The following is a 22,239-nucleotide window of genomic DNA, read 5'->3' on the forward strand; positions in this document are numbered from 1 at the left end:
CTCCATTACCCACAATGCTTAGCGACGTAACTCCTTGTCATTTCCTACACGGAAGTTTAAAACATAGGGTCGCAGCTCATGGACTCATCGGGCGACTTTCAAAGAGTTTGAAGATATTTGCATCTGAGATCAATAAAAGCCAGTAATTAGGTAGGTCTCCGTATTAATTAAGTGTCTTGCAAACTCCTCACTTAACCGGGTACTCTTTAAAATTCCTATGAAAGCTTGCTAATGCTAACTGCTTATCACTTTTGCTACTCCGCCGTCAACAAACATTTCCCAACGCGTTATTTGTTTGATTACTCAGTTTTAGCGATGTTTCTTTTTATATGCCTAGATTTGTGGACAACGCACATTGTTATACAGTTGAGTAACATGAATAACATGAACATCATACTCACAAAAGCCTTGACTGTGATGTATTTAATCTTTTCTGATAAAATAACAAACAAACCCTGCGACCCTTGTGAGGATCAGCGGTTCAGAAATCTAATGATATAAAACTTAGAATCGATGACCGAATGTTGTAAAATTAGTGTTAAAGCCCCATCACTCTAACATTCACATAAGGTATTGTTTGGTAACACAAATAGTACTTTTTTGCAATTCTCTTCTGTTTCATTCAGTGCATATGATGAGCAATAATAAGGAGAATAATCAAATGCAACTGAGAATAATCTTAACATGCCATTTGTACATATCTTAATTAGGTGTCATTAATTTGAGGAGGAAACCTACTAGAACTAGTGACCAGTAGTTACATCTCTTCAAAATGTAAATAAGGAAAATTGGAATGTATTAGTTCTTTGTTTGCCCGATAAATCTCAGGTGATGCGTTGTCATCTGCAACAACAACAACAACAAAATATGTGGGGGATTCTAATACCCCCCCACTAAACTCTTTTTCTTAACTCAGAAGCCTGTGCATCCATGGAGACGCTGGATCCTGGCCCAGCAGACGGTGAGGAGCGCCTGGTGGAGCTGCGGCCGAGAACCCGCTCCAATCCCGAAGGCGCAGAAGACCGTCGAAGCAGCACGGGTAGCCTTGGAGGCGGAAGTAATCCCGGTTTGTCGCAACCGGCTGTGGGTAACCGGGTCGAAGGTGAGGGCGAAGCTTCAACCACTGAGAGCCCTCTGTCTTCCACAACCACGACCATATCCGGAGCTGCGGCTCAGACCGCCGCCCCCATTGCCCCAGCTACTGTCACCTCAAGTGTACAACTTGCTCTGGCCACTGCTTCCAAGGAGAGGCCTAAACCCACGCCAAAGCAATCTGCACTGACAGCACCTGTCCCTCCACCAGCAGAATACCAAGTTCGAGTTCCTCGTGTCAACTGTCCAGAAAAAGTGGTAGGCTCAGATATGGGGTTGCAGAATTACAGGAATATTAAATATCAGTCACTTTCCAGCAGAATTGAGAGAAATAAATCAATAAATCCCTATATTTATGATTAGCATGATACTAGTCATAATAATTAAAAACCACATTTCCTAAATATGTAAGATTTGAGCCGCCGGCTAATTTCCATTTTTAGTCCCTTGTGTAGGTATAGGATAAACAATAACACACACTAGACATATATACAGTGGTACCTCGACATACGATAACCTCGTTATCCGTTCCGAGACTGAGATCGTATGTCGAGCTTTTTGTAACTCGAGCGAACGTTTCCCATTGAAATGAATTGAAAACAAATTAATTCGTTCCAACCCTCTGGAAAAAAACACCAAAAACTGGATATTGGATTGGAAAAAATGTTTTATTTCTTCTAATTCGCCATATATTGACAAAGGAATAAATAACGAGTGGTTTAATAGTAATAAAATGTGTTTAATAGAAGTAAAATTAGACGCATTTCGCGGAGGGGAGAGACAACGACACACGGAGGCGGAGGGGGGGCTGTTCGGGGGCACTTTATCCACGGCACTCGTAAACGAACAAATAAATTTAAATTAACTTGGATAAATATATACAGACACACTCAAACATACGATTAATGTAACTTTACACAAAACTGAATTCTAGTTTTGTCTTGAACTGAGCTCGTATGACGAGATTCTCGTAACTCGAGCGGACGTTTTCCATTGAAATGAATGGAAAACAAATTAATTCGTTCCAGCCCTCTGAAAAAACACCAAAAACAGGATATTGGATTGGAAAAAATGTTTTATTTCTTCTAATTCGCCATCTATTAACAAAGTACCACATAACTAGTGGTTTAATAGTAATACAATGTGTTTAATCTAACTAAAATTGGGCAGATTTCGCCGACGGGAGACAGAGACGTTTGGGGGCGCGAGGGGGTGGGGTTCGTTTTTTTCCACGACAACGCACTCGTAAACGGAACAAACAAATTTAAATTAACTTGGATTAATATATACAGACACTCAAACATACGTTTAATGTAACTTTACACAACTGAATTCTAATTTTGTTGTAATCTTTTGTTACCTTCATTTTCCGGGTTAGCGGTTTGCCACGTCTCCACCCTCACGTTCGCTATCGATGGACTGTTTGTTGTTGTATTTCCTTCAAAATATTCCGAAAATGATGCACGCAAATGTCCTCACAATAGGATAACGCACGACAACTTGCCAACGAGAAATAGGCTTAAATGAGCGATTGTGGGAGCTCCTTTCCTTAGAAAGAATAACAGGAAATGCAATAGCTGAGCTTCCCACATATTGATTGTGGGTAATGAAGTTTTATTCTGAGAAAGGGTGCCATTGGCTATTGGTGTTGTGTGCACGAGTATACTTCATTACCCAGAAAGCCCTCTTTTTGCCCGCGCGTTGTGTGTTTCCTGGTCGAAACTAGTCTGAATAAATCGTTCAGTCCTCGTAGATATAGTAGTTATACACGAAAGAGATGCGGCAAAAAAAGACAGTGCGCTACAATGATAAACAGCCTCATGTCATGGCCACCTGGCTTCGTCGCACCTCGAAATTTTAATTGTATCGCGAGCGAATTATTCGATCGAAATTTTCGTCGTAACACGAGCATGTTGTATGACGAGCATGTTGTATCACGAGGTACCACTGTAGACATGATTTGTGAACGTGGCCTCACTCGTATTGTTTGTCAAACAGATTTAATCTTCACAGTATTAAAAGGATGTTTTGTTTCTCCCAATAGATCATCTGTTTGGACCTATCTGAAGAGATGTGTTTACCAAAGTTGGAGTCGTTCAATGGGTATGTCCTCCTTTGTTTTAAATGTTCCTCATGCCAGGTAAAAATGTTGATCTACGTGTATCTTTCTCTTCAGTTCTAAGACAAACGCTCTGAACATTTCCCAGAAGATGATTGAGATGTTTGTAAGAACCAAACATAAGATAGACAAACGGCATGAGTTTGCACTGGTGGTGGTCAACGATGACGCTCTTTGGGTGAGTAAGGGACACTTTTGGTTGACTAGTTATTTTTTTTTCTTTTTATAGAAGTATGTAGTCAACCACATACCACTGCTAATACTGCATTTTATAAGCCAGTGCACCTTATACTATATGAAACAAATTTTAAGATAGGTGATTTATTGAAGATGTGCATTACAGTGAGGAAAATATTGTAATTATGTCTGATGACTGATGGCTTTCCAAGAAAAACTATTATATAAGAAGTGATCTGGTATGCACATGCACTGATTTTCAAAATGTTGCCTTTGTCTCAGCTTTCAGGCTTCACTTCAGACCCCAGGGAGCTCTGCAGCTGTCTGTATGACTTGGAAACCAACGTGTGTGAGACTTTCAGTATCCTTCCAAGCACTGTTGATTCATGTAAAATAAGACTATTGAACAATGAGTCATGAGAATGCCTTGGAGGGCTCATGGGCTTTGCTCTTTTTATTGTTTTTTTTGGTGAGGACTAAACTAAGCTAAAATGTCTACTCCCTTTTGGTCTCGACACACGGGAGGAAACATCGCTCGCGTTCAATTCATTTTCTATGGTACTTGCGCACAGAGTTGAAAATCTCGCTCTCCTACTTGAAATGAGAAAAGTTGTTATAATACCGTATTTATTTGAGTATAACGCGCACACGTGGATAATGCGAATCCATAATTTGTTACTAAAAATTGGTATAAATTTATTTTTGCACTTTTTCTCAGCTCACACCAAGGATTGCACTGGTACTGGTAACTGGCAAATGCTGAACACATCGCCATGACAAAACATTTATTCACAAGAAACCCGGCAGAACAAATCTCAAATGGAATTTACAATTTTACATCCTTATAGTCTAATTCATCATCATAATATTTAATATTTTTCAAAGTCTGATTCATCATCATCATCATCAGACTCCAAACAATTGATTCCATTCTTCTTGAGTTCTTTTTTTTAACTGTGAGCATCGGCCAATAGAACGGGCTCTCGCGCAACATCTGGCGGACAAAGACAGATTGTACGTTTCCCTTTATAACGGCTGCCGAGGGCTCTTTCACCGGGATTCAGGTATAACGCGCACCCGAACTTCAGATTTTTGAAGCAAAATTTTGCGTGTTACACTCGAATAAATATGGTAATTATCAATAATTGCTATTATGGTTGGGACTTGTTTTCTTTTTATGAAGAGCTTTACCGGTCTGCGGTGAGAAAAAGGCTAGGAACTACTGCCTTAATGCACAGTTTTTTGTTGTGCGGACTTATTGTTGCCTGTAGGTGTCGAGTTAGCCGGTAGAGAACGCCCACACTTTTTGGGTCTTTCGGGCTTTTTGATCTTATTTAGATGTAGCCTTAACTCTTCTCCACAGACCTGGAAGATCTTCTCAGTGTCATGTAAGTACTCTTGGCGCGCAACCTCATTTTGTTTCTAGACATGGAAATGAGTCCACTAAAGTAGGCACGTCCATTAAACAGAGGTCAGAAGATAGAGCTGCCGTCGATGGAGAACATTCAGACGATTCCACCTCCTTACGTGGTGCGGACTGTACTAATTTACGGTCGCCATGCCGGACAGCTACAGCTCAACCCATCTGAGGCTGTCAGTGTGAGTAGGGCCAAGACTTTCACCCTCTATCCCTGTAGCTGCTTTGCTTCACTTTTAGCATAAGGTGGCGCTAGCGTAGCGGTCAGAATTGTATACAAAAATGACGACTTCAGTAGGAAGCGTGCAAGTCTCCTGCCCAACTTCCTTTTGGAGTATTTTTGAGTCATAATATAACTGAAGAGAGTTTATAGTCTCTTTTCCTATAAGGGAGGAGTTCTGTAATATAGAAATCTAAATATTTCTTATTGTTGGGTTACAGAAAATGCTGCAGTCTCCCTATTTTTTCTTTGATGTTGTCTACCTCCACAATGGTGCAGAAGATCATGGGGAGGAGACAAACTGGCGGGTAAGTGGAGACTCAAATGTCATCTCCCCCATCTAGAGGTTGATTTGCCTGACTATGTGAATCTCTTTTGGCATATGAAAATGGACAACAAATCCGATTTTTTTCAAACTTTGCTTGGCCTGGGACATATTTAGTTATACATATCATTTTTGTTAATTTAGCTTTTTTTATTTTACTTTGACGGGTGTGTTAGATGTGTCCTCTAATCCCTGATTTGGCTGACTATCGAAGACTTGGGTTAAATTGGTGCAATTTTTGTTTAGCTCAGACTACACCAGTGTTTCCCAACCGCTGCGCCGTGAACAACGGTCAGGTGTGCTGTGGGAAATTGCAGGGTCATACAATGTAATATTCAGAGAAAAAAAATAATATTAATATAACGAGATTAAAATTGAACTATTGCAAGGTTAAAATCAAAATATATAGATTATACTATTATGAGATTCAAATTATGAAACAGTCATTTTGTTGCGTATTTTTCTCTAATATGAACCGAAGTTGTTTGTTTTCTAGGGCCTCAACTTTTGACGACGTAAAGTCTGTGAGCACAACATTTTTTTTGCGTAATATTGGGAGATTTAAGTAATATTTGGAGATTTAAGTAATATTTGGAAAAAAGTCATAAAATTATGCGATTAAAAACATGACATTACCTTTTTTGCAACACTCGAACTGAAAGTTTTTCAGGGTCCGCAGACATCAACTTTTGGTGACATTAGGTCAGTGTGAAAATTTAGATTTTGGAATAATTTTGGTGTTTTACGTGATTCCTGACGATTAGATAAGAATCACTATTGTTAATATAGGCGACGTAGTTTTAAATCAAAATACTTTCAGATGGTGGTGTCCCTTGAGATTTTTTTCAATGCAAAAAGTGTGCCAAAGCTCAAAAAAGGTTGGGAAACACTGGACTACATGATGTTTGACCAAGACACATCGTCCCGACACCTCCCATAGTGAAACGTATTCATCGACTGGCTAGGTCTGGTCTTTTCCAAAACTCCACAGTGACTTTGATAGCATGTCTTTAAATTTGACACTGTGACCGCCAGGCACGCCCAAAAAACATTGTCTAGTTTGAGTTTGGCATTTATACAGTATATGGCAAATAGTCCAAGGTTTATTTAGTCTGCCTTTTGCTCAGTGTCAGATTTGCTCAAATTTCCATTTGTCGCTGTCCCCAGGACAACTACGCCTCTTTCTGTAACCTTGATTCAAAGGATATGTGCTACCGCTTTGAAGTTTCCTTGAGTGGGCCCGCCATCGAGCTGCATAACTGCATGGCCAAACTTCTGGCTCACCCTCTCCAAAGGCCTTTCCAGAGTCATTTGTCATACAGCCTCTTGGAGGGAGAGGAGTCGCAGGACATTGAGGCCTCTGTGTAAGAGGGGACATATCTTAACTTGACCTTACTGTGAGAAATAAATGCACATTGTAAATAAATAGACCAGCAACTGGACGGTAGTTTTCTGCACTTTTAGAGCCCCAAGGTTAGAATAGGTGGATGTACAGTGCCTTGCGAAAGTATTTGGCCCCCTTGAACATTTCGCCACTTTGTGTCCCACTTGTTGATTCTTGACAGAAAAAAGTAATTTTATATCTTTGTTTGAAGCCTAAAATCTGGCGAAGGGTTGAAAAGTTCAAGGGCGCCAAATACTTTTGCTAGGCACTGTATATTAAAAAAAAAAGTACTATAAATGAATGCCAACAACAATTTGACTTCCCAGGATGCCCATGTGTAACAGGTACAGGAAAGATGACCTGGAATGTAATGTATAGTTCAAAATTCAAGTTATTAGTCATGTATAATAAAAACATTAGGGATGTTAAGAACAAATGACAAAAAAAGAATAAAATGGGGGCGAGAGGAATTTTCAAATAATGAAAAGTTTCTGTAAAATGTCCACTTGTTTGACACGCATTTCATGGGTAGCTTTAGTTGCAGGTTTGCTGCAATATATTCTAGTTAAATAAAGGGAATGATTTTTGTCATTTGCCTAATTGTGTGTCTGTCGATGACAAACACACACTTGCCGCTTTAGGTGCATCCAAGTCAAGATCCAGTTCTTAAATAGCAGTAATATGAATTGGATATTTCAATTCAAAAACAAGATTTTCACACTGATTGAATAAAAAAAGTGATTTTGTATGTTCCTGTATTGTAAAATGTACCCCTTAATCGATGATTTTACAATGCGAAAACCAGAATGAGCGCATATAGTGAATCCCCTTGCAACATAGTTATGATTGTATGTAGCAACAAAATTAATCATCTGCACAGATGTAATAAGATAAATGACACTTATTTTTCATCAATTTTATTTTTCTTGTTCTTCACATAGCTGTCAGGAGATGGCAGCCTTTCTCCTGGAAATGACGTTCGAAATGGATGACTAATGCAAGGAAGCTTGCACCTCATTATGGATTTTCATTTCTAATAGCAGTGGTTAGTGCTACATCTGAATCAATCTCACCCTCAATAACTATTTTATGGTTATAAAACCTTTACAGCAGCTACAGCTGCAACACAAAAAAAGCATCAATGAGTGGTTAGCGCATCGGCCTCATAGTGGGGGGGACTTGGGCTCAAATCCAGGTCAGTCCACCTGTGTGGAGTTTGCATGTTCTCCCGAGGCCTGTGTGGGTTTTTTCCGGGTGCTTCGGTTTCCTCCCACATTCCAAAGACATGCATGGTACGCTGATTGGACATTCTGGAATAAAGGTGAGTTGATGTACGATACTAAGTAAAAATGTTACTCCATATTGTGTCAAATTAGTGTACTGACACGTACTGGTTCACAGCATCAAGACCACAAAAATCACGACTATTCTATGTCATCTTCAAAACATGGACATTGAGTTGGGAGGACAAACCACCTTGTGGAGCACGGTAAGCAACACCATCTTTTCCACATTCAATACGGTGGGACAATATGGGCGTTGTTACGCCTATTGTCGACGCAGCTCCCCTGGGCCATACAGATCAAGGTAAAACTAGTTCCAAAAAAGAAACCACCTAAGCTTTTCTGTTGGATCTCCAGTCTCTATATACGCTAACTTTTGCTTTTTTTTGCATGCATCAGGCCCATGTCCAGACTCTGGAGGGCCAGGTAATCTTCCCAGGTTGCCCACTTGAAGATGATGTCTCTCTGAACTCTGGAGAATGCTGGCAGTCTTCTGAGAGGTTTGTTTATTGTAGAATATCCAAGTACTCATCCAAATTAAAACATTAGAATCTTATAACTCAATGATGTGAAATCTGATCTATTTTATGAATTATATTTCCATGGTGAGGTCTCACTGAATGTATGTTGCAATTTACTTCCCCCCTCTTATATAGGTAGAATGATTTCTTGTAGCCAAATTGTTTGCAAACATTTTGATGTCTCCATCCTCGTGGTGCCACATCACGCCAACGAAGTATGCTCTCGTAAAAAAGCACTCTTAAAATGAGAACTAGGGCTTCGAAATCCCCAAATGACAACCTACCCAAGGCGCCGCATTGTCCGGTAAGAACTTTATCAGGTCTTTCTCCGGTAAATCGTCACTTCTTAGCTGCTCTGCAGTCCACACTCGTACTGACTGCTGGCTCATCCGCCATTTTGAAGGTTGGCGGCGGGCATTTGAACTCTGATCTCGGTCATGCGCATTAAAAATAGACTCCACTCTATCACTAGCCAATCATAGTTTGTGAAAGCGATGACGTATCCATACGCCTGGTGTCGCCAACTCGAAATCTGATTGGTTAAAGCAACAGTTTTCTCGAGGCTTATTTTATGCTGCAGGGCCTGCAGAACTGATTGTGAAGGCCTCCAGGTAAATTTCTGACCCTGGCAACAAATAATGGCTGAAATGTGATTGGTTAAATGCTTAAATATGAAAAGACATCTGGAAGCAGCGCAAGAAATTTCCAGAATACGGGATGAAATAAAGTTCTAACCTAACCTAACGAGGGGAAAAGCAATGAAAGGAAGCTGACGGATGGACAATTTGTAATTATTTAATAAGTATTCATGGACAAAATATAATTAACACCAGTCTGTGATTCAGATATTTTTTAGGCCAGCAGAGAAGGCCTTATGGTCCACCACTGTCTACTAATAGTAATATGTGAATTGGTTCTTTAACATTTTAATGTTCACTACACCTTAATGGGGGTTTTACTTTGAATCTTTTTGATGATTATGGGATTTATAAATCGATTTGTATTGACGTTCGCGCTTTCACGCTCTTTCCCTGTCAATGGACCGATTGATGAATTCGTAAACTGAATAAGGCTATCTCCAATATGGTGCTTAAGACATCATGTGTCTCCTGTTACTTATCTAAAGTAGACATTCTTCCTACATAAGCTTTCCTGTTTTGAATTGAACATCTGTGTTTTCTGAATAATTCTTCACTTTCTGTCAAACACATTCATAAATGAGGTTTTCCCCAGTTACGGAATGTTGTTCGGGAGACAATGGGGAGCAGGAAAGCTTGGGGCTAAGAAGACCTTTCCCCTTTTCCACCCTGCTCTGGACTGCTGGCTGGTCTTCACGTCATCGCTGAAGATAACAGCGAGCGGGAGGGCCCAGTGACTCTTGACTGCGGCAGAGTTTGTTGTGTATCCCCGGAGAATGACAGCTCCCCATTGTTTTCATTCTTTCACTCCTCCACTGCCATGACTCCTTTCCGTGCTCGCTTGGGACAGGATATGCTGTTTTCTTAGTTTGTTCATTCTTCAGTCTGGGGAATGTGGGGAGGAATCCTCTTTAAAAGCAGTGAAGCACAAGAAATTCAATTATAGCACTCGGAATATGAATTTCAACTGTTCCAAAAAATATTGCTATGTGAAAAATATGACATAAAGTTTAGTATTTTACGGACTATAAGTCGTACTTTTTTGCATAGTTTGGCTGGGCGTGCGACTAATGTACTATGATGTGTGCCTATGCAGTTTTTTGGTGGGTCCCATTTGAAAATCAATAAGAGTAGATGGAAGTTTTTGCGCGTGTTGAAAATGTTAGTGCGGTCAATGGAAATGAATGGCAAGTGTTTGTCAAACTTGGGTGAAACACTATGCTTTCGTCAAAATGGCTTGATTTTGTGTGTTTTGAGGATTTCTGAATTCAGTGGATTGGATAACAATGGTGTTACCTGTGGTGTTTTGAAATATTTGTTTGTTTTCCCAATGGAAACAAAATGGCTCTTTTTGATGTGGTCACAACACAATTAGAGGTTATGATGATTCTACTCTATGGCATGAACAATGTAATGCGTGGCTAAACTACCAAATTAAACATTTTTTTCACAGGAAATGTCATTGTGTTAAACCTACCAGATATCAAAGGATGATCAGCAGCAACTCGTCCTGAAATATTTCCATGCACAACAATCTATTTTGGTCCAAATGTCATAACGTTGAGATCACGTTGGCGAGGTGGCCAGAGGGCACGGTAGTGGCAGGGGTCGAGCTGGTGGGTGGGCTAGGAGGATAGGGGAGGTATGTGATGTGAGGGCTGGGCCAGGATGGACTGCAAGTGTGGCCCCAGCGGCATTTATAAACACGGCCCCACGACCCTCCTCCTTCACGTACGTCTGTTCCCGCGTGTTGTGCTTTGACAACCTCAGAAGACAGACGACTTCACCTCCAACGCTTGACTTTGGCGGTCTGCGCTTAAAGGGGGGAACTTGTGAAGTGTCCAACCTTTTGCTGGTTAGATCTCCCAAACCACCTGCCACCATTTCACCTCCAAACATGTACAGCTCCAGCTATTCCCAGGCCAAGTTTGGCCTGGAGGCTAGGGAGCCTTTGCACAAGCGCAAAGGCAAGAGCTGTGGATACTACATGAGGATTGTCTTCTTCTTCTCCTCACTCATCCAATCCCTCATCATCGTCAGCCTGGTGCTCTTCCTCATCTACGGGCAGCCGGAGAAGTCAGCCGAGGAGATGAGAGTCAAGGTGAGGAATTTGCTCCGCACATTTAGTCTTTAACATTCCATTTCAGAGGAAACGGAAGTTATGAAATTTATTTTACAAGGTATCTTCTACTTAATGATCCCAAATGCTCCCCTCTTGTCCAGGACCTGGAGATTGGCTACAACCGACTGAGTGATAACAACATCCAGCTGAGGAAGGAAAAAGGCGATCTGGGAGCTCAACTGGGGGCTTGCACAGCTGAAAAAGGTGCTCTGGAGAAACAGCTGGAGCAGCTGAAGGTTGACGCCAATGCCACAAAGCTTGACCTGATGACAAAATTAGTAAGTGTAAATATTTAAAATCTGTCTTTATGGTTCCCAATAGAGGACGGACGACACATGATTTCTCTTTGTTATTTTCTCAAAAACTTAATATAGTCCAACTGCGAAAGGCCAATTGCTACAACTCGAAGCATGGGGATGCGTTGTCCCACTCCACCCATACAGCAACCCATGGTGACCACGACTAGCAGTATGTATCCCTCATTTTCCTTTAACATATATATCTTTTTTTTAAATGAGTGCAACAATAATTATTTCATCAAATATTTTGTTATGTAACAATAAGTAATACTTCTTTACACCAAAATTGGCCTTTTTCATTCTCTTACGGCAGTTTTGGCTTGTTAAATGTGTTTATATGATCTAGATAGCCTGAAGAAATATTGAAGAAACAATAGCACCTTACTCAACTATTTAAAGTTTACTTAAGTACAGCAAATAATTTTCCAATATCCAGAGATATCAATTCTTAAAGATTTTCCAAATTCAGATATGCTCATGACATATATGTTTTTACTTAGCTTCAAAGACAAATAAATGGTACAAAATGGTAACCTATACAAAATTATGAGTGTTATGTGGGGCCGGTGTGTATTTTCCTCATTTTATACATTCATGAATTAAATTTTCATTAAAATTATATTAATTTATAAATGTACTTATATGGCAGAAAAAAAGATTTAAAAAAACTAAAACAAAATGATAACAATAATTGCTAAACTGTTTTTGGCACTAGATAAATAATGCACAATGAAGATGTGTGTATATACACATATGTATACGTATATAGTAAGGGTTTTTTCTTCAAAAAATCGACATAGTATAATAAGGCTAAGAAAGTCGGAGAATAAATCTGACTTCTGATTCTTCTCCTAGTTATTGCTGTGGTCCAGTGGCAAAAATATTGGTTCAGAACTTGAGGTGGGAATCAGGAGTGAGTTCAATTCCACTCTTTGCAATTCACAAATTGTTTATTTAGGAAATGAAAAGGATAAATATAACTTCCAATCACTTCATTTCAGAAGTCACTGTGGTCCAGTTGCAAAGACAAACGGTCAGAACTTCTGGTGGACTCAAGTTCAAATCAGGAGTGAGTTCAATTCCACTCTTTGCAATTCTCAAATTGTTTATTGAGGTAATGAAAAGGATAGATATAACTTCCAATCTCATCATTTCAGAAGTCACTGTGGTCCAGTGGCAAAGACAATGGGTCAGAACTTCAGGTGGACTCCAGTTCAAATCAGGAATGAGTTCAATTCCACTCTTTGCAATTCTCAAATTGTTTATTTAGGTAATGAAAAGGATAAATATAACTTCCAATCTTGTATAGGCGGGCCGCCTCGTGGTGTAGTGGGTAAGTCACCTGCCTGCGACGTGGGTGTCGAGGGTTCACGTCCCGGTGTCGCCAGTCAACGACTGTATGGTGTCGGCAGTCGGCCGCAGGCCGACTGTCGAACACCACCAGGAACCCCCCCCCCTCCCAACTGTCTTCCGGTCAGCCTTCGGCTGACCGGAAATATTGTTTTGCTGAAAAAAATGACTAAGTCTTTATTTGAATGAAAAAAGGATTACCCATTTACTGAACTACTTGTGTAGTGATTAGTCAAACGAGAGCGGGATTCGAACCCCATCTCCCAAATGGCAGTCAAATCCACTAACTTGAGGTCTGTCTGACCCATTGTCTTTGCCACTGGACCACAGTGACTTCTGAAATGAGATGATTGGAAGTTATATTTATCATTTTCATCACCTCAATAAACAATTTGAGATTTGCAAAGAGTGGATTTGAACTCACTCCAGATTTGAACTTGTGTCCAACTTCAATTTCAACCCATTGTTCTTGCCACTGGACCACAGTGACTTCTGAAATGAGATGATTGGAAGTTATATTTATCATTTTCATCACCTCAATAAACAATTTGAGATTTGCAAAGAGTGGACTTGAACTCACTCCAGATTTGAACTTGTGTCCAACTTCAATTTCAACCCATTGTTCTTGCCACTGGACCACAGTGACTTCTGAAATGGGAGGATTGGAAGTTATATTTATCATTTTCATCACCTCAATAAACAATTTGAGATTTGCAAAGAGTGGACTTGAACTCACTCCAGATTTGAACTTGTGTCCAACTTCGATTTCAACCCATTGTTCTTGCCACTGGACCACAGTGTCTTCTGAAATGAAGTGATTGGAAGTTATATTTATCCTTTTCATTACCTCAATAAACAATTTGAGAATTGCAAAGAGTGGAATCAAACTCACTTCTGATTTGAACTTGAGTCCACCTGAAGTTCTGACCCATTGTCTTTGCCACTGCACCACAGTAAAGTTGGAAGTTGTATTTATCCTTTTCATTACCTCAATAAACAATTTGAGAATTGCAAAGAGTGGAATTGAACTCACTCCTGATTCCCACATCATGTTCTAACCCAATGATTTTGCCAGTGGACCACAGCAACAACTAGAAGGTGAAGAATCAGAAGTCAGATTTATTCTCCGACTCTCTTAGCCATACCTGCTATGTCATTTTTTAAAGAAAAAAAGCCTTACTATACTATGTCGTTTTTTAGGAAAAGAAGCCTTACTATACAATATCGTTTTTTAAGAAAAAAAGGCTTCCTCTACTATGTCGTTTTTCAAGAAAAAAAGCCATGCTATTCTATGTCGTTTTTTAGGAAAAAAGCCTTACTATACTATGTCGTTTTTTAGGGAAAAAGCCTTCCTCTACTATGTCGTTTTTCAAGAAAAAAAGCCATGCTATACTATGTCGTTTTTTAGTGGGAAAAAGCCATTCTATACTATGTCGTTTTTTAAGAAAAAAAGCCTTACTATATTATGTCGTTTTTTAAGAAAAAAAAGCCATACTATACTATGTCGTTTTTTAAAGGAAAAAAGCCATAGTATGTCATTTTTTAGGGGGAAAAGCCATACTATACTATGTCGTTTTTTTTTTAGGGAAAAAGCCTTCCTCTACTATGTCGTTTTTCAAGAAAAAAAGCCATGCTATACTATGTCGTTTTTTTTAGGGGAAAAAAGCTATACTATACTATGTCGTTTTTTTTAGGAAAAAAAGCCTTACTATACTATGTCGTTTTTTTAAGAAAAAAAGCCTTACTATACATGGTAATTTTTTAAGAAAAAAGCCTTACTATACATGGTCTTTTTTGTAAATAAAAAGCCTTACTATACTATGTCGTTTTTAAAGAAAAAAAAAGCCTTACTATACTGTGTCGTTTTTAAAGAAAATAAGCCTTACTATACTATGTCGTCTTTAAAGAAAAAAGTCACAGGCCCAGCCAAACTATGAAAAAAGTGACTTTTTTGTGACTAAAATAGTCACTTTGCCGATGAAGATTCAAAGTCTTGTCAATTTAAAAAAAAAAGACCGATAATAATCACTTTCTCTATAAAGGGTTAAGAGTCTTGAGTGCCAGCCATTGAATTGCTGTCCACTGTAATGACTTCTCTAGACAACCAACAACAACCTGTAATAAATTAATAAGCAGCTGTCATAGGCTAAAACTGTAAAAATGATTGTGCGACCCTTGCAGATCAACTGAAAACCTTGCAAAGTCTCAACGAGCAGCAGAAGGCCATGATCGAGCTCATCGAGGCTAACTTCAGCCAGACAGTCCGCTACCTGAGTCACGAAAGGGACGACGCCCTCAAGGACAGAGACGTCCACCACCAGGACGTCATTGCCCTACGACGAGAAAACACCATGCTGAAGGAGCAGCACACCGCTTACACCAGGTGTGCCCGTGAACATCAAACTAAACTAAGCGCAGAGAGACGTGAGACGTTCAACATTGTGTTTCCACAGAAAGTGTAAAGAAGACTTTGCTCATTCTCTGGACGGAATCCAAACAGTGACCAGGGATTTTCTCAACAAAATCAACAACATGTTCCCCCACCAGCTGACCTTTCACCTCTCCTGTCAGAGCCAGCAGGAACAAGTGGAGAGGATAAGAAACAGCTGTAGCAACCTGTCCAGAGACGTGGAGAATAAGTTTCAGCTGTATTTGGACAACGTGGGCAACAAGGTACGTGCATGGAATGGGTTTGGGTTAGAGGTAGGAAAACGATTGCACAAAAAGCTGCATTGGGGTTGGAATCCTAGAGCATCGGGATCAGGCATAAAAAAGGGTTTAAAATATATTCTCCTAATTTTCTGAACCGCTTTATCCTCACTAGAGTCACAGGGCTGCTGGAGCCTACCCCAGCTGACTTCGGGCCAGAGGCATGGGACACCCTGCATTGGTGGCCAGCCAATCACAGGGCACAAGTAGTCAAGCAACCATTCACGCACACACTCCTACCTAGGGGCAATTTAGAGTGTCCAGTCAGCCTAGCATGTTACAAGGCAAAGTTATTTTACCCCATTTTAGGGAGCACTCCTCCACTTCATAGAAATATAATATTATAGCTAATCATAGCACCACCTTCGGTAACTACAAACTTACATCAAAGTGAGTCAACATGAGCATCGTTGCAAAAATGAGTGAACAAATCTGATATTTTTTAAATTGAAATTGCACATTCATACAAAAGAGACACTCCATTCATTATCTATGACATATTGTGTTAAAATGGTAGTAATATTATCAAGATGACTCAATTGTGTACTTTAGTTGAATTGCTTCAGACAGAGAACAATCGACATCCTCTCGAGAGGATGTCTGACCAATGGAAAAATACTAATACAGCAACTTAAGGCCACAGCTGCCCTCTGAGGTAAACTTGAGGTCATTGTAGATATAAATTTATGACTCTACTGATACAGCAAAAAGTTTTGGAGAACAAAGACACATATCCTTGCCAAATAACAACCCAAAAGTAATGGGGATGCACTGCTAAATAAGGTGTTTTGGTGCCATGCATCATCACTTTCTGAAAGCATTTGGTTAGAGTCAAAAGGTCACCTATACATATTACTATTTCAGAGAATGTGTGTGTGTGTGTGTGTGTATGCGTGTTTGTTCGTTAACATCGGACAAAATACATCCGATTTGAATGCGGTTTTGAACAAAAATTTGCAAATGTTCTAGGATCTTACCGCGCTCGATTTTTTGAATTTGGGCCCGTGTATGCACACACCAGAGCACACATTTGTCCAGTTCTTACTGCTCCCCTTGAAAACCAATTGGTCAAATGCTTGGTCGCGTGGTGCATACACTTGCGTCCTTATATTTAGTTTTGTGGGGGCTAAGGGTTAGTAATTATGCGAGTCAACTACTTTGTCGTTATTGCTGGATCCACTTGGGAAACTTTTCAGCATTCTTCTGGCCTCTTCCAATAAGGAATGTTGGACCGGGGCGATTGTGAAAACATGGCTTCGTACCTGCCCAATTTTGTTTCGCATCAACGTCAATGTGGAGACCCAGAGAGGGAGTAAGTAGAGGCACCAGAAGAAACTGTTGCCTCTTCTTGCATCTCTTAATTCTTACAAAAATGGCAATACTAATTTATTTAAAAACATCCTGACTCAATTATTCAGCAAGTAGCCGATATAAAGTTTTTCCTCATGTTCGCATAGTGATTTCAATAACTAAAAGTATTGGAATTTGTTCTGTAAGAAGAAATACAATTGTAGTTGCTTTGTCTTTGACAGCAAGGAAATTGCGCATTAAACAAAGTGATCACGTCAACATTCCGTCAGACAGTTTATAAGGCAATAATAGAGGCGGTTTCAGATAAAATATTGGCACAGAAGTAGAAAACTCTGCCAAAGCCAAATCCAACTTTCACAAAGCCTAAAAGAGTTGTCGGTCTGTCTTATTTATTTATTTACTTATGTATTACCTATTTATTTCTGTCTAAAATGTCCTTTCCTGTGTCTGTGTTCTCACCCTCTTGTGACAGTGAATTTCCTGAGTACGGGATGAATAATAATCTAATCTAATCTAACATCCCATTCACCACGGCTTCTCGCAGGTGGCTCAGATTCAAGCCTTGTCGAGCCGACTGGAAGTACAAAACTCCCACTTGAGCGCTGACGTGCAACGCTGCGAACACAACCGGAGTGAGACAATCGCCGAAGCCGGCCGACAGCTACTTTTCAAGCAAAATGCTCACGATGAAAAGGTCCTTTTCAGCACCCCCGACCAGCATACCTACTCTGCCTTTTCGACTAACACCTGCTCTATTCAGATGGAGAAAGTACTGATTGAGAAGGACCGGCTCAGGGAGCAGAAACAATTGCAAGCGGACACTTTGGCCCGGAGAGAAAACGAGCTGCAGACCCTCAGGGCATTGCCTAATTGCAAGGTAAAGGGCTCTCAATTGACACAGCCCGTGGTACGCAAACACATACGGGGGAAGTCCGTGTCCATGAATGGTCTGGCATTAAATGTTGCATAGTGCAGAGGTGAGATGGATGTGTGCGGACTCAGCTTTGGAGAGGAATCCCCTTCCAGCCGAAACAGGAAGGATGGGCGGCCCAGATAACAACTCTTGAATTCCATCACGTTCCTAGCTCTCTAGTTGAACTTCTCACTGTGTGGGTGCGAGTGTGTAATGATGTTGAACTGCAACAGTGCAGAAATGAAGATCTATGACATGTTCTGCAGGTGGGTCAACCAAAACCTGCCGGTGCGCAGACGTTCCCGCATCAGAACAGGCAAAGCGCGGCCAACTCGCCTGGTTTTGGAGCACCGACTCTAAGCAAAACTCCAACGGTAACTCATGACATGCCCTGAACTGTTTGCCAGCCAAATGCGGTTAACTCATCACAAACCTGAAAAAACAAGCTTAAAAATATATGGCCTTACTTCAAATGTACTCACTTTGACTCGGCCGTCTGGTCAGCTTTTTGCGGTAGGGTTGATCTTTAATAATATTTTTGTTTCTTCTCTTCCAGGGGAGATGAATTACTCTGTAAAAAACGTCTGGATGGCAAACAAATACACAACAAACAAGACGAAGAGAAACGTGTAAATATTATGATGTCAAATGCGCTCGTATTGGTTCTCAATTAGAAAAACTGATCTGTATCTCTGCAGTAATCTTCATGTAAAAGCATGATAAAGATGTAAATATTTCTTGTGGGTGGAACTCACATTGTTTATAAACTAATCTCCTCTTTTTTTTACAGTTTAATAAATTAAACAAACCATCAAAATGTTGTCGTTATCTATTGTATTTTGTAGTCTTAAGATACCAAAATCCATATTGTCTCCCATTCCTTTTAGCAAACAAACACCCTGCATGAACCTTTTGTTTAAAATAGGACTGGGTAACGAAACCAATAAGATGACTGACTAACAGATGATTTTAGTTATTATGGAGAGTCATAATTAAGATTTATGCATTTTCTTATGATGTGTTTTATACACCTGCTATTTAGGTCAAGTTTTATTGCTTCCTTTTCCTTTTCTAAACAAAGCATGTTTAGAACATACAAGCTGAGAAACTGCAAACAAAGCGCCAGACTCAAATGGAGAAATAATAACCTTTATCCTGTTAATGTTAACATCACGTTCAATGTAACACTGGGGAACTTAAGACAACACTACACACACTTACATTTACAAACACAAAAGTACATAGCACACGACTACACTCCATCCGACACAACAAATTCTAAAGGCTTTGTAATTCTTGTGTTGTTGATAATAGCTTTTTTAATCAATCACTTAGTAGCTTCAGGGTGTCAAACTCAAGGTCCGAGGACCATATCCGGGCCACCATATCATTGTGTGGTCTGCAAAAGTAAATCTTGTCCATTTAGTTCCAGAAATAACACAATACTTTACATTTTTTATGTAAACTATAGAAATAATTTATATTTATTGACTAAAAAGAATATATTTATAGTTTTTTGTTGTTGTTTAAAAACATTCAATTCGCAAAAAGACAACTATCTACTGCTTTTTCTCTTATTAATTTTGTAAATCAATAAAGATTAGAAATGGGAGACGGATAAAAAATAAATCAAAAAAGTCATTTGGATTGGTGGAATGGATTTTGGCAACCACTATGCTCAGTATTCATTCAAAAAAAGTTTAAATGACTTTCAAATCAGCTCAATTACATTAGACAAAACTCTTTTTAGGTGTGTATCCCTGTTCTGACATTGTAGTCTTTCAATTCTGTACAGTGGTACCCCGACATACGAGCAATTTGAGATATGAGTAAAATTTTGGGCAAATATTTGTCTTGAGTTACGAGACAAATTTTGATATACGAGCATACAGCGGACGCGAGAGGCTGCTCATGAGAACATCATGGGTACTGTCTTTCTGGTCGCAACTCCCTCGTGTAATGTCTCTATGAGCACTGGGCGGAGCGTTGCATTTTTTCCAGTTTTTTTTCCCCGTTAGTCAGTGCGAATGGCGTATATACTCCCGTTGGCAAGTGGTCCTGCGTTATCCTATTGTGAGGACATTTGTGTGCGTCATTTTCGGAATATTTTGAAGGGAATACAAAAGCAAACAACCTTTGATAGGTTGCATCTGAAAGTCAGGGTGGAGGCGGGGCAAATAGAGCTGAGGAGTAGAAAGGTATCAAAATTCAAAACAAAATTAGAATTAAGTTTAGTGTAAAGTTAGATTAAACTTATTTTTGAGTGTGTCTGCATCGTGTCCCCCCTCCACGAAATCCGTCTAATTTTAGTACTATTAAACACATTTTAGTACTATTAAAACACTAAAAAGTTAGATTAAACTTATTTTTGAGTGTCTGCATCGTAATCCAAATTCATTTAAATTTGTTCATGTCATGTTACGAGCGTGTTGCCGTGCAAAATGTCCCCCAAATGTACTATTAAAACACTAGTTATTTGTTACTTTGTTAATAGATGGCCAATTAGAACAAATAAAACGTTTTTCCAATCCAATATCCTGTTTCGGGTGTTTTTTCAGAGGGTTGAAACAAATTAATTTGTTTTTAGTTCATTTCTATGGGAAACGTTCATTTGAGTTACGAGTAAATCGACATACGAGCTCAGTCCCGGAACGAATTAAGCTCGTATCTCGAGGCGCCACTGTATTTAGGTACTGTAAGTATGTCATTTCCACACCACATAAAATCGTAACGGCGCCACTGCCCATCATCTCTCAATTGGACAGCAAGTCTAACATTCAGTTGTGTATAAACCCCCTCCCTTACTGAGTCATAATTAATCAAGAACATGAAAAGCCTGACAGAGGGAAGAGGAAAGGTCTGACTGCAGACGCACGCACGAGAAATAGAAAAAGACGCAGAGAGAGGCACTTCTGATGGCGTTAATGTCGTCAGCACCACCGAACGGGGAAAAGGGTGACGAGTTCAACAAAGAAACATAAATATTTGATCAAGGCCAGATTGACAAGGGAACAAAAGCCGCAGCCAACGTCGCCTTAACCAGGTTCCTTTCTCACAGCCTGCAGGAGACCCGGGTCACTGACTGTCTGTATATATTTGAGTGGATTTACTTCATGTTCACGTGCAAATTATTGTCAAACTAATGATTACTTGAATTGAAGCGTTTTGAATTAGTTAAAGCTAAAAACGCTTGAGGGGCGATTTAGGTGACACATCATGGTGAAGATAAAAAGTGCTGGGACCCTTTTTGAACAGAATTTTGTTCGTATAGATTGCTGGTAGTAAAGTAGAGATGTGTTGTGTATGTATAAATGTATACATTTGACCTTTTGAATGAGAAATGAACATCTAAGAAAATTGCTAAAAATTCAAGTCTTTTTTCCCCTTTATGCAGAATAGCCGACATTTAAATGGGAAGAACTGTGATTGTCAGAATAGACTGAGTTGAGGGGTGTCAAAATTCAGGCCGCACAAGAAGCTTAAATCAATCTAAATTCCACTTCTCAGTTTTAACACTAGAGGTCCGCAAGAGCTAGTCACTTGAACAGGACCTCTCCATTTGCCGAGGGGTCAAAATCTGACAAATTGAAACAAATTCATTTTTAATTGGTTCAATTTTTTGTTGTGACTGTCCCGATTTTTGGGGGAAATTTCTTCCAGGTTCTCAAACTCAAATAAGTGATTAACAAAAAAAAAACCTCAAACAACTGAAGAAAAGCTGAAAAGTACTTACAATATTGAAGTGAAGTCTATTTACTTGTGTCAGTTATCATCTTGTGGTAAAACAGGCCCAAGGGTTCAGTGTTGTTGAGTTCAAGACGTTCCATCCCCTCCACTCCCAAATTCTGGAGCTGTCTCTGATAAACTAAGAGTCGGTGTTATCTTGGAGGAAAGAGATCTGTACCAGACTGTGGGTTTTCCACTAATTACCAGGTCAATGTGCTTTTGCTTTGAACTTCCTTTCAATAATGAAAGATTTTTTCCCAAAGGAGAGACGGAGCCTAGTGCCTCCAAAACAAGATGTTATTGCATATCCCTTGAATAAACACTAACACGATAATATGTGTAGTAGCTAGGTCTAACATTTTTTAAACTATTTTTTGGGTGCAGATTTCAAAATTGCTAATGGGAAAAATACTGTTCTTAATATAGTATGCACTTGTCTTAAAAATAAATATCGCCACACAATGAAATAAGAAAAAAAAACCAGGTAAAACAGAAATTATTATTTCACACATATTACACAAATGTGGCTGCTGTAATTTTAAATTCAGCATGTGAATTTTAGTTTTAAATAATCATTTACTGGATATATATGTGGAAATCCTGACTACTCTTACAGGTCAGTCTGTGCAAAAA

At 39.5% G+C, this 22,239-nt stretch overlaps 2 protein-coding genes and 2 long non-coding RNA genes across 5 annotated transcripts; 3 read left to right on the plus strand and 1 right to left on the minus strand.

Annotated features, from left to right (window-relative positions):
• Window positions 1–15: 15 nt before the first annotated feature.
• Window positions 16–7,325, plus strand: babam1 (BRISC and BRCA1 A complex member 1). 2 transcript variants are annotated; one of them, XM_077606931.1, is made up of 9 exons: window positions 16–150; window positions 917–1,350; window positions 3,137–3,195; window positions 3,269–3,389; window positions 3,671–3,749; window positions 4,752–4,776; window positions 4,858–4,987; window positions 5,247–5,333; window positions 6,518–7,325. In XM_077606931.1, the coding sequence occupies exons 2-9, from the start codon at window positions 931–933 to the stop codon at window positions 6,716–6,718; spliced, it is 1,122 nt and encodes a 373-aa protein (XP_077463057.1). In that variant the 5' UTR covers window positions 16–150; window positions 917–930; the 3' UTR covers window positions 6,719–7,325. The 2 variants fall into 2 exon arrangements, with proteins under 2 accessions (XP_077463057.1, XP_077463058.1); XM_077606932.1 differs by having other exon boundaries at window positions 35–150; window positions 920–1,350.
• A 121-nt stretch (window positions 7,326–7,446) lies between these two features.
• Window positions 7,447–10,697, plus strand: LOC144078669 (uncharacterized). The gene is made up of 4 exons (XR_013301284.1): window positions 7,447–8,055; window positions 8,136–8,223; window positions 8,417–8,517; window positions 9,772–10,697. It is a non-coding gene; the product is annotated as an uncharacterized LOC144078669 (long non-coding RNA).
• Window positions 9,384–22,234, minus strand: LOC144078670 (uncharacterized). The gene is made up of 4 exons (XR_013301285.1): window positions 21,614–22,234; window positions 18,363–18,464; window positions 10,654–11,561; window positions 9,384–10,085 (listed from the first exon to the last, which is right to left on the minus strand). It is a non-coding gene; the product is annotated as an uncharacterized LOC144078670 (long non-coding RNA).
• On the plus strand, window positions 10,896–18,697 carry plvapb (plasmalemma vesicle associated protein b). Its single transcript, XM_077606930.1, has 9 exons — window positions 10,896–11,277; window positions 11,400–11,576; window positions 11,673–11,766; window positions 15,129–15,330; window positions 15,401–15,620; window positions 17,512–17,661; window positions 17,728–17,844; window positions 18,147–18,254; window positions 18,437–18,697. Exons 1-9 carry the CDS (start codon window positions 11,074–11,076, stop codon window positions 18,443–18,445), a joined length of 1,281 nt encoding a protein of 426 aa, XP_077463056.1. The 5' UTR covers window positions 10,896–11,073; the 3' UTR covers window positions 18,446–18,697.
• Window positions 22,235–22,239: the final 5 nt, after the last annotated feature.

Source organism: Stigmatopora argus, chromosome 8, assembly GCF_051989625.1.
Source record: "Stigmatopora argus isolate UIUO_Sarg chromosome 8, RoL_Sarg_1.0, whole genome shotgun sequence".
NCBI classification, from domain to species: domain Eukaryota; kingdom Metazoa; phylum Chordata; class Actinopteri; order Syngnathiformes; family Syngnathidae; genus Stigmatopora; species Stigmatopora argus.

Bases quoted from the DNA above. Each gene is read 5' to 3' on its own strand.
- babam1 (XM_077606931.1), top strand. From the start codon at position 931: ATGGAGACGCTGGATCCTGGCCCAGCAGACGGTGAGGAGCGCCTGGTG. The intron at 1,351-3,136 runs GTAGGCTCAGAT...TTCTCCCAATAG, and splicing joins TCAACTGTCCAGAAAAAGTG to ATCATCTGTTTGGACCTATC. The intron at 3,196-3,268 runs GTATGTCCTCCT...CTTTCTCTTCAG, and splicing joins AAGTTGGAGTCGTTCAATGG to TTCTAAGACAAACGCTCTGA.
- plvapb (XM_077606930.1), top strand. From the start codon at position 11,074: ATGTACAGCTCCAGCTATTCCCAGGCCAAGTTTGGCCTGGAGGCTAGG. The intron at 17,662-17,727 runs GTCCTTTTCAGC...TGCTCTATTCAG, and splicing joins AAAATGCTCACGATGAAAAG to ATGGAGAAAGTACTGATTGA. The intron at 17,845-18,146 runs GTAAAGGGCTCT...CATGTTCTGCAG, and splicing joins GGGCATTGCCTAATTGCAAG to GTGGGTCAACCAAAACCTGC.